Source organism: Eurypyga helias, unplaced genomic scaffold, assembly GCF_000690775.1.
Source record: "Eurypyga helias isolate BGI_N326 unplaced genomic scaffold, ASM69077v1 scaffold5990, whole genome shotgun sequence".
NCBI lineage: Eukaryota > Metazoa > Chordata > Aves > Eurypygiformes > Eurypygidae > Eurypyga > Eurypyga helias.
Window position 1 is genome coordinate 141,266 of NW_010224935.1, and position 11,660 is coordinate 152,925.

General features: G+C 46.4%; 1 protein-coding gene across 1 annotated transcript in view; it reads left to right on the top strand.

Annotated features, from left to right (window-relative positions):
• Nucleotides 1-7,398, top strand: part of ARHGAP10 (Rho GTPase activating protein 10) — a 148,651-nt gene extending 141,253 nt beyond the window's left edge. Inside the window, exon 23 of the mRNA XM_010147235.1 lies at nucleotides 7,310-7,398. Coding sequence (XP_010145537.1) covers nucleotides 7,310-7,398 — 89 coding nt within the window. The remainder of the gene's footprint in view (nucleotides 1-7,309) is intronic.
• Nucleotides 7,399-11,660: the final 4,262 nt, after the last annotated feature.

Sequence of the window (11,660 nt, forward strand, 5' to 3'; positions counted from 1 at the left end):
TCTAAACCAGCTGGAAAATATCACCCTGCAGACATGAAAAAGCTAACTATGTCTTATATTTCCCAAAATGCCCTGTTGACTCTGTTAGCACTGGATCAAAGCGTGTGTGTGGGAAAGGTTTCCTCATAAATTAAAATCTTTTTGTCCTGTCCTCCCCCACCCCAGCAGAAGGTTCCTGGTTTGTTTTATAAGCTGAAACAAATGGGAAGTTCAGCAGAATCTTATTTTTTGTAGCATGTATAACGACAAGAAGCAAATTGTGCAGACATAGACATCTTCCCCTTCTTTGTGATGTTTATGTTAAAGCAGACAGAGCGTAGGACATTCCTGTCCTCTGCCTCCTCCCAAGCAATTGAATGATGAGTCTGGTCCAGACTTCAGTTCTGCTTTTTTTGCAGCATAAGGTGGTGTGGGGTCCTCGCTGGGTTCTTCCCTCCTAGCACCCACCTTACAAACTCATACTTGATGTTTCCTGTTAGAGCTGCCTTGCAGGCAAATCACGTCTGAATTGAATTAGGTGGGAAACCTTTTAAAGGTGAATTAACTGAATAATTGCTCTTTTGGAAGTCTCTAACACCAGTTATTTTAATTTAAGTTTTTTAAAGCATGACTGATAGGGATCTTCAGCAGACATAAAACTGTGGTTTATGGGGAAAAACCCCTAGTGCATGGGGACAGGATTGATGCACAGGGGAGAGGCATTTCCAGTGCAGAACAGCAAGGGTCGCATACCTGCTGTGTTGGCATGGGGCAAGGAAGTCTTTCGAGAAGCAGTTGCTTCTGTGTCGCACATTTGTGTGACGGCAGCGATAAACGCTCCTCTTGTGCAAAGGGATCATGAGAAGTTATGGCACAGCAGCCATGGTTTTGGTGCATTACAGCCTCAGCCGAGTTTTTCAGCTAGGGTGTTGGATTGTCCAGGAACAAGTACGGAATGTGACTCTGTGGCAGCTGTTGAGAAAAAAGGTTTCAACTGTAAGACTTTTTCTGTATCATCAGACAACTAAGCTTGGAAGCTTGGGAAAAGGTTGCATGGATTGCATTTTGAAAACCTAGTTGCAGATTTTCAATGGGAAATTTCTATTTCCTTAAATACATTTGTATGGATTTATTCCGCTGTATCCTGGTTATCTTGTAGGCATTGTCCTTGCCCTGGGGGGCTTTCAGCCTAAGGTAAGCTGTGGATTGGCAGCATAAATGAGGAGAGCATGCAAGTGACAAGGCAGTAACAGGCCACGTGTAATTACTACATGGTCATTCCGTAGTGGTTCCCAACAGGTCACATCATGGATGGCTTTGTCAGTACAGGAAGATACTCTCATTACAAGTGCAGACCAGTCTCCTTATTGGACCCCCTGAAATGCCTTCACACAGGCCTTTTCTTTTTGTGCTAGGCACCCTTGTGTCTATGCCGGGATCACATTCCAGTGAATCAATTCAGGTTCTTTAGTTACTCAATTTAAATTCCCATATGCCCTAATAAAGCCCCCAAATGAAGAATTAAAGTAATAATACATCAATTCTGCCGCGCTACCAATAACCTTAACTATCAAAGTGACAACGCATCAATCAAGTTGACATACAGCTAGTATCAACCGTTAAAGTAACTCTTAAATTAATGTCTACTAAAAAGTGCTGCTTCCATTAGTGAAGGTTTTATCCGTCTCTCCTTTCCCCACCCTGCCTGTCTCACTTTTCTAATCCTGTCTTTTTCACCTTTCACCGTTTGCTTGTTGAGGTTTTTTACTTTCTCTTCCCTCTCCTTTCTATTTTTCTTTTTCCTTTCCCTTTCTTTTCCTTTCTGATTTTCTTTTTCCCTTTTTTCATCTCCCTTCCCTGTTCTTCTGTTTCGTCACTCTTGGTCCATAGATGTTGATTGCTGCAGTTCTCTCTTACCTGTTGTTATCCTGGATGAATCCTTCTGGCTGCTCTAGCCTGAGACAGGATAATGGCATTTAGTGAAGTGCAGTCTTGCACCTGTCATAGCTGCTAAATGTAATGTTGATGCGGGAAGGGAAGAGTTTAACCTTTCCTCCCGTCTCCTGTTTCTAAATGGGGAAATAATACCTGTTTGTGTCTCAGGCTGGCAAGGTTAGATTTGCTAATTTTAAGTTGAGCTGTATGTCACCTGATAGGAATCTGTATCGAATCTGGACATTTGCATATTCGGGTGTTTTCGATATTGGATGTACGTTGCGCTACCCCAAATCCCACAGTCTTTCCATTAAAGTGCCATAGAATATAAATGCGAAGGTGCCATCTGGTAAGTTAAAAAGAAGAGGCAGAGTTTTCTATTTAGTTGAATTGTGTAAGAAAATGAATAATGTAACCTGAACAATATCCACTCGATTTTCTTTTTTAAATGTTCAATTCAATTTACTTCAGGCTGTGCCAATATTTTTATTTCCCAGTTGCTACAGGCTGTATTATTGACAGCACATAACAATATAATTTAAGTGGTTAGCGGCAAAGCTTGAAGAGTTTGCAGCTGGATAAGGGCACATATGGGAAGAAGCAGAGTACGATCTGAGACGGTGAGAGACATATGCTGGCTGTATATTTTTGTTGTTGTTGAAGTAGATATTTCCAATAATCATGAAAAGAATAATCAGACTGCCTGGCACTGACACCTTGCCAGCCCTGGAGCCAAGTGTTATTAAAATTCTGGTTCTTGAAAGAGACTGCTTAGAAGTCGGTAGATGGGGATGTCACCAGGGAGAAGTGTTTTAGAGAAGGTAAATGGTGTTTACTCAACAAGATTCCTTGGCAGTATTGCTAGCAGGAAGGCTGCCTGAAAAACCTGTCAAGATGGCTCTCATCAAAGCTTTTTACAATTTTTAAAATCAGGTTTTAGGGGAGAGAAAATATGGGGAAAACTAAGAAAGTGTTTGGTTACAGTAATTTTCCTCAGGAAAGGTATGGCACTGATCATCCCTACCAAGCACAGCAGGAGCACAAAGAACCCTGTTCACACAGCCATTGTCATCTCTCTCCATCCTTCCTCGTGTAACAAAGTGCCAGCCTTAGTTACTGTCCTGGGCTTTGGCCCCAAAGCACCCTCTTCCCTCTTATTGATGCTGTGGCTTCTGGACTCTCTGTCCTTATGGTATGGACAAAAGAAGGATTTCCATCAGTGAGAAGCAGAACTCCCAAAGTACCATACTGCACTGCATGTGCACATCTTCTGTTGAGGTAAAAGTGAAGGTAAAGCTGCTACTTTGTGCACCTTTCGTCTGTGGATTTCAGAGCACTTGGAAACATTCATGTGCATTAATTACACCCAGAGAAACTGAGTGTACAGGCTGGGGACAGATGCTCTCCCTTCCGGAACCTCCCTGTTGTTTGGAGGTAGTTACCTCAAATGGCTGCTGAAAGTTACAATCACTTCACCAATAAGACGTACCAGAAGATCACTACCAAACTCCTACTGGCTTTGCTAGAAGGTTTAGAGAGTCATCAAAGGTGGTTTGGCCTCAACAAGTCTGACTTTGCTCCTGCCCACAGTGTTGTGGAAGCAGTGGTCTCAGGCAGAGAAACGTTAAACCAGAAGATGTTTCAACTGATGTAGCTGTTTCCCTTGTAGCTGGTGTGTGCGTGGGACTGCCAGAGAAGCTCAGCTGTCGGGAGTGATGGGAATCAACTCGGGAGCAAGGCCCTAAGTCTTCGTGTCTGCGCACACATCACCAGGTTACAGTGCAGGGAACTCACTCAGCTGACCAACCACTTGCCTCTGTTTTAGAGTGCGCCAGGTAACTCTCTGGGCACGCTCTCTATTCATTGTATGGATCAGAGCTCCAGCAGCTGTAACAGGAGCTTAGGCACTTCTCATGGGGAAGTCTCAGCCTGCAAGCTGAATTCCACCTTCACTGATTTGTCATGGTGTATCCCTGTTTGCTTTCCTTCACCAGCCTGAGCCCTTATGGGCAGACTGTTTGATTTGTGGTCACCCAGAGCATTTTTGGCCAGTCAGGAAGAAAAGCCCTTGACCCCTAACCCTGTGTCCTGTCCACAAGGTAATTCTGCTTCCTACAACATACTTGGGGGAAACAGCAAGTTTTAAATTTTAAATTCCACACAGACTGTAAGCGTGCTAAATATCTGTGTATTTCTGTGCTCAGCTTTGCCCATAGAGATTGTTTCAAAAACCCATCGGGATTTCTAAACACAGAGGACTTGCAAGCACATTTTGTTGCTTTAATTTCTTGGTGAAAAGCTGGCCTGTGTGATTGAGGTCTATGGAAGCATATTCTGGGGTTGAAGCGGCTTTAGCTGTGAGGTTTCTGTGCCCACGAAATGCAGTCCCCATTTATGTAGTTCATTGGGGTCTTTACTTTGTTGGGTGAAGTAGTCCACCAGAAAGGGAGGGCCTCTTGTCCCAGGCACCATAGGTGTCAGATTGCCTCCCCTGATTCCGTTTCCGCCTGACATAGCTGGTTTCCACAAAGGTATGGAAATTGGTCTGGTTCAGTCCTGCTAATGTTGGTGGCACGTAGGCAATGCCACTCTGCAAAGGGGTCTTGGTCTCGTTTGTAGTTGAGACCCTTGAAACTTTGGAGCTGCCAAAGCAGAACGAGGTCTGTGTATAGCATTGGGTCTCTGGGAGGAGCTGCGTGCAAATTCCATGTAGTTGCAGTTAGGTAATCATACCATGGGCAATAATGAAGCCATTGCCTGCGGACAATACAGAAAAGTTAGATGCAAATGCGAAGCTGACCTCACTGTGTTCCTTGACTAGATGAAATCAGAAAAGCTTTTACTTAGAGGTGTCAATGCCAGTTGAAAGTCTGTTGATTCTGTTTGTCCCTTTGAGCTGGCGTGCCCATTCCGTAGCGCTTGCCGTCGCTGCTGATGGTCAGACGTTCCCCTTCATTCTCTGTGCTCTGCCTCTGCTGGAATGAGGCTGCCGAAAGAGCTTTGTGGCACGTGCTGAGGAAGCTGCCGTTGCACTTGGCTCTCAGCTCTGCTGCTGCTTCCGCTGCTGGGAGAGGTGATGGATTTGGTGCTGGTTCTTTGGTCTTGCTATATACGCCTGTTAAACCTCTCTGAGAATCGTTAAGTTGTAGTTCGCTGTGCCGTATCTTTTCCACCAAAAGTATTTTCCCCTCCTGTCCCCAGCCAGCGTAAGACTTACGGGATGCTTGGTCTGGTAATGAGTTGTAGTTTGAAGGCCAAATGTGTGGTTTCTGCAGCAAGGTATTTTTAAGTGAGGCAGGCCTGGGAAAGTGCTAAGAGCTGTAATCGTTGATGGAGAAGAAATGACAGAAAGGGGCCACTACAGAACATCTCCTGAGCAGGGTATTTTTTTGGAAATAGCTTGTGTCCTGCGTTTAAGAAGAGCTGTGCATGACAGCAAACTGTCTTTTGCTTGGTAAAGTGTTTTGTAGTTTAAATGAATGCTGTTGTACCCCAAACTTTGGAAATGGATTAGCAAAGAAAATGGGATCGTTAAGCTGCTTTAAGCTCCTACATTGGGACAGCTTCCCCATCAACATCGTTTTCCTGCAGAAGTCAGTGACGTACATGGGTATCTTCACCCTCCTTGCGTGAGGCGATGTGAATGGGGGCAGAACTCGTGCCCGACGTGACAGCTGCCACTGGTGCTAAATATTAAAAATGACTTCTTTTTTCAAAAAAGACTCTTCTCTAGGAATGGTGAGCTTGCATGTCATCGCAGTGCTAAGCCTTTCCTCAGCCTTCACAGTCTACAAGGAACTTCTAAGGCATAACGAAGCCCTGTGCTCTGTAACGGCATGTGCAGTATTTAACTTTCCAGGCATTGAGCATGGTTTGAGCAATTCCTCCCCTGGGTAAATTTCAGGTACATCTAAATTCCAGTGTGATCCCCTCAGGTGAGGGCGACCCTCATTTTGAACAGGCCTTTGATTCATAGACACTCGCATGCCTGTAATACCTGTCCTCTCTCTAATGTAAACTGAGGGTGAGCTACAGAGGACAAGTCAAAATTTCCCACTTCCAGGTTTTCTAGTGTGGGTTTTTTTTTTCCCCTAATCTTTTTTTTTTTTTTTGAATTTGTTTCCTGTAATACAGGGAATGTGCTCTGTGGGTATGAGAGACTACAAGGAGGGGCTTGGCTGCCTGCTAGAGCTGGAAAGGTTGGAATTACAGCCGCTGTGGTGGAGGGAGGGAGGTTTGCGGTGGTGTCAGTGGTGCAGCTTCAAACGCACGTGTACTCTGTAATTGTGGAATAAAAATGACAAAGGGGGAGGAGAGCCTGCTAATTACTACTAGTAATGTACCTTACTGCGTGCACAGAGATCCGCAGAGGTAATTTTCTATGGGTTTTTTTTTTCCTTTGGAATCTTTTGTCAAACACGTTCGTCGTAAGCCCAGACTTTTGATGTGAATCTAAACTATCAGTATCAGTTGAAAGCGGTTTCGTTTTCTGGATTCCCTGGAGGTATGGCTGCTGTTTAAACGGCTGCTGGCTTCACTGTCTGACAATAACAAGACACAAGGAAAAGAACTAGGGGAAAGTATGTTTCAAGTGCTTCAATGTAGAGCCTTACAATGCTTTTGAAAGTGAGAATGCATGTGTTGCGCTCTCTTAACTCTTATTTCCCTGATTTGTAGAAGGCTACGGATACCACATTCCCTGATGTGTTAATGTGTGTTAAATAAGGCTCTGACATGGCTGGCAGCGTGTTTCAGCGTTTGTCTGATCTCTTCCCTAAATCGTGTCTGTCTCGGAAGCACTGTGAGGATAAATTGATATGGTAGAGACTGTCGTAGGTCGCTAGAAGTGTGGGATGTGACAGTTATGTAGGTAAGAAGGTACCTGTATCATGTTCTCATAAGAAATTTGATTGGAGAATTTGAGGATTTTTTAGTCTGTTTTCCAAGGAAGAAAGGCTTATGCTTCTCAACTTCCTGTCAAATGTGGTCAGAATAGATATAGGAACCCAGATTTCATTAGTTCACATTTTTGGTCTGGCTTTGCCCTCAGCTGCTAAAATTGTTTCCCACTGTTTGACAAGAATTCTCACTTCTCCCCAAAGGCATCTGGATTTTCTGTTTTATAAACCCCTCCTAAGTTCCTTAACTGTTTCCTTAATGAAGTCTCCTGCACCTCAAGACTCTTCCACTGCGTGTACTTTGCAGAAGACAGTGCAAGCACCTGTATTATGCAAGTATTTAAGTTAATCACCCTCTTCATCCTGCCTAGCCAGGTTCTCAAACTGGTCACTGCGGAAGGCTGGGTGCTTTGCCTGGTGTCATGGAGCTAAAGCTGAAAGTACTAATTCAGGCATAAAAAAAAAATGCAGTTATTTTTTTTCCTTTTCTTTTGCAGTGCAATTTTCCCGAGAGCCAGGATGGCTAGAAGGCACGCTAAACGGCAAGAGAGGACTCATTCCACAAAATTACGTTCAGTTTCTATAGCCTTGTGCATTGGACGCCAAGAAGGTGTACATGGTATCCATGGATTTCTGTTTTAGTCACTTCCCTCTACTTTGGTGACTGCTTTTAATCAGCGAAGAGCCTGACTCTGGGTTGGCGATACTAATCTGTGTAAAGACATGAAGTGTTGCCAAATACGAATTACAAAACAAGATTCTTTAAGGGTTGGAATAGGGGTGGGGGGTAGGTTAACAAAGAGAGGATCGTTTTTTAATAAGGTGCTTTTTTCAGTTGTGGAGAGCAGTAGTGGTAGGTTTGTTTGCAAGATAACTACCGTTTTAAGTCAAATATGGGGTTGATCTGTGACTCCACTATCCATTGAGATTTTTATCAGCTTAGTCTCCTGGAGATTATTCATTGATAACCAGCATTTTTAGCAGAATATTATTTGGGTTTGGAAAAGAGTGTTGGATAAAAAACAGCTATTGGGCTGACAATTAAATTGTATTTCGAAGTGGAATAGACAGTACGGAACAGACACCAGGAAGTAAAATAATAGGTAGCAAGACATGACATTTTTCAAATGTCTTCAAGGAACACATTCGTTTATGGTGTGTGTATGACTTCACTTAGTTTATAAAGGTAAGACACAAGAACTTGTATCACAGGCTCCTGTATGTCGTGGTTCCTTGGCTACTCAGAATTATCACTGCAAATGCAATAAAACTTTATTTGCTATTTGACACAAGTCATTCCTATCTTGGAGAGTATTTTGCTCTGGTTCTGTAAGTTATGATGTGAGCTAATCACTGGGAGCTGTAAGCAGCTGGGCTCTAAAACGGACGGGGAACTTTCCTCCCTTGAAATAGGCAACTCTGCACGCCCAAGCCAGAAGGAAGAGTGAGTCTCTGGCGAAGATCCTTGTGCATCCTGGAGGCATCTAGTGGTTTATCTGTTGTCTGTCTGTCTAGCTCCTACGTGAGATTCCCTTTCTTCCTTCCAGGCAACTGCCAGTTGTGAGGTCTTAATGATGCTTCAGAGTACCAGAATCCTCAAGTAGCTGCCTTGTAATTTGTAGAACTATTTGAATAGTAAGAGAATCTACCTGTGGTCGTAGAAAAAGCTTCCAGAAATCTTGGGGTGTACAAATCTGTGCCTTGTGACTGAGAAAACAAAAGTTACGTGCAGTTCATCATTAATCTTTGTATTTTTTTCTATCCTTCAAGTTAGACCCTCTGGGAAGCAGTGGGGAGGATGCAGGAAAATGTGATGGGATGACGTGTTAATACAGGCTCACTTCCTTGTTGAGCTGGGCTCTGTGGCTTTGGAGTCATTTACTGCAGACATACTTAGCTTGTGAATTTTCCTAACTAATGTGATTAGCAAACCAGTTAAGGGTTAATGCTGCTATAAGGTTTGGATGTCTTCCCCACCCCACCCCCCCTCCCTGCAAGATTTAACTCCCTACCATTATTTTGCTGCTTTTCCCAGACTGCACAGGCCATTGGAGTATTCACAAATCATTCCCAGATGGAGCAGTGGTGGACCAAGTCTTTCCAGCCCTCCAGCGCTGAACCTCATCACTTGGCGGCGTTTCGCTCGGTGTATTTGCGTGGTGTTGGAGTAGCGACTCTGTCACATGGCTTTGGGGCAGCTCTCGGCACGGTGGCCGAGTGACCCAAGCACTGAAGACAACATTTGGTCGTCTGTGAAGGAGATTGGGTTCTTTCATTTGCTCCTTGACTCCGTTGGTGGAAGGTGTTGCTGGGAGAGGGAGGACGTAAACCTGTGGTATTCACCTAGCAGGTGTGGCAGCGAGGTGCGCTGGCTCAGCAGGGAGTGATGCTCTGGTAACTTGGGGCTGACAAGCTGCCTAAGTCCCTTCCGTTTGTTCCGTTGTTGGTTTAAACGTGCAGCGCATGTCTGATCTTGTTCTGGCTGCTGCCTTCCAAAATTCTCAGTGTATTTCTCAGCTCCAGCTCTGTGGTTTGGTTGGTTTTGTTCCCCCCTCCCACCCCTTATGACTTAAAAAATTTAAAAAGGCAGATACGTAGAGAAGGAATTAAAGACTTTCAGTGTCTCTTCCATCCAGCCCTGTGACCCTATTTGCCCTTAGGTGAGATGGTTTGAGACTCCCGTCACCTCTGGAGCCACACAGAACCCCAGCAAGCAGAAAACCTGCCCACTAAGAAACGCTACACGTAGCAGAGGTGACGCTAACCCACGCTTTCTCACGGCCCAGACGCCGTCTGACGGCAGTGGCGTGAGCTGGGCCAGATCGGATCTGGCTTTCGGGCTAACCACAGCGTCTCGCAGGAACGTAGCTGTGGTTCCTGCTACCCACCGTGCGCGTTTCCACATCGCTCGGCCACGCTGAGGCTGAGCGCAGCCTCGTACAGCTGAGTAGCCACAGCACGTCTCGCGCCATCCTCGCTGCTGAGCAGTGCTGCAAGCGACGGCTCGCACTGTTGGGAAGTAGGGATTGAGGGAGGCTAAAAATTAAAACTTGTGTAAAGGAAGTCTGGCCCCTTTCCCATCCTTCGGAATGGCTTTCTTTCCAGAAGCCGGGCATCAGGCTGTGCCTCTTGTCTGCTCCATGGCTTGGTACAGTTGGGAAGAGCAGAGTAATGCACTGTTGCCTTGAGGCGGGAAGGAGGACTGGGAATCAGTTGTGGAAAGAGCTGGTGGCAGGGCCCTTCTCTTTTGGCCTGGCAGCAGCTGAGATCACAGAATCACAGAACGGTTCAGGCTGAAGGGACCCCAAAGACCACCTAGTTCCAAGCCCCCTGCATGGGCAGGGACACCCTCCACATGGTTCTTTGCGGGGGGCGAGCCTGGCTCTGTCCCCTCACAGGGAACTGCTCTCCTGTCTCAGCCCTGGCTCCACATTCCCCCTCCCCTGCTGCGTGCTGGTTACGGTGCGCAGGGGCACGTCCTCGGCAGCGTTTGGAGCCGAGACTCCTGGCAGGGACAGCGGGACACAAGCTGAAAATCAGAGTGGGTGAATTAGGGGAAGAAACGGAGTTTTTTGCTTTTCATGCAAAATGCTGTTTGCTCTGCCACTGCTCTGGGGCTGGAACTTGAACCCCTCAGCCAGGGAATTAAGACCGAATGTGTGTTTGCTGAATAATGAATGGAAAAGCTGAGGCTCCTGCCTGGCTGGGATAAGCAGGAATTTACAGCTTGTGCTAGTCGCTGGACAGTGCGCAGCTCTGCCTTGGCTGGGCAGCATTTTTGCTCTGCTGGGCAAAGAACCCCAGCGTTTGCAGGCTGTTGACGGTGTTGCTCATTGTCCCAGCTGATGGTTTCCCTCCCATGCCCAGTCTTTCATCAGGAGTGAAAGGAAAACCTCAGTGGCTGGTTTTGTCTGCCCTGCAATGAGAGTAAGTGTTCCTGCTCATTGCTCACAGCTCTTGCTGGCTCAGCCTCCCCAACTGTATCGTGGAAGAGACTCGGGGAGAAACTTGCCTTTCTCCATTCCTCATTCTCGTAACCCACTTCCCAGCTCCTACCTGGTTTGCCAGGTAAAGAGCAGAGTTGCTGACAGAGGGCCTCCATAGGCCACAAATGCCCCGGTGCCAAACGCTGTTCGACTGAGTCTCCGCGGGCATTTCACCTTGGGAGCCGACTGTGCCTTGGACGTTGTTCTCCGTGTCAGCGTTCAGCAGTGTGCCCTCACCTGCGCTCACAACTGGAACCACAGGTCAGCACCGTGTGAACCCGTGTCCTACCCCCGTCTGCAACTGGCGCGGTCTTTTAAACACCGTGTGGCCTGGCACGCTGTACCTAGCGCGGTCTCTGCCGCGGAAGGGCGCTTTTGGCTACGTTCTCGTTTAGTAGCGCTCTCCCCAGTGTGAGCTCCCCGTCCTGCAGGTGTCCCAGCCTGAGGTCAGACTGCGAGTTTCCCTGTGGTTTTGAGTAGCAAGAGCGTTTTCTTACTTCTCAAACAGCGTGTGACCGATACAGCTGCTATTAAACACATGGGAAACTTTTTGGAAGGCTGCTGATCCTCTCCTATTCCTGACGCTTCCGCAACTGGAAGGCAGGTGCGAGGACTTTTGGCAACAGAAAGGGCGTGTGTCTTGTTACGATACCCCCCCAGCAGTGGGGTCTTACACCGAGCTCAGGGCAGGACTTAGCAGTGGATTTTTGAGTTAGCAAAGAGCAGTTTTATTTCCCTCTCTAACTCTCCCACTGTAAGCAGAACTGGGGAAGGCCTGACCCCAGTTCAGTGATGGGGGGAACCTTGTGCACGTAACACAGGGAGCCCATTTCCCTGAGAGGAATTCCGGTGCTGCTCATGG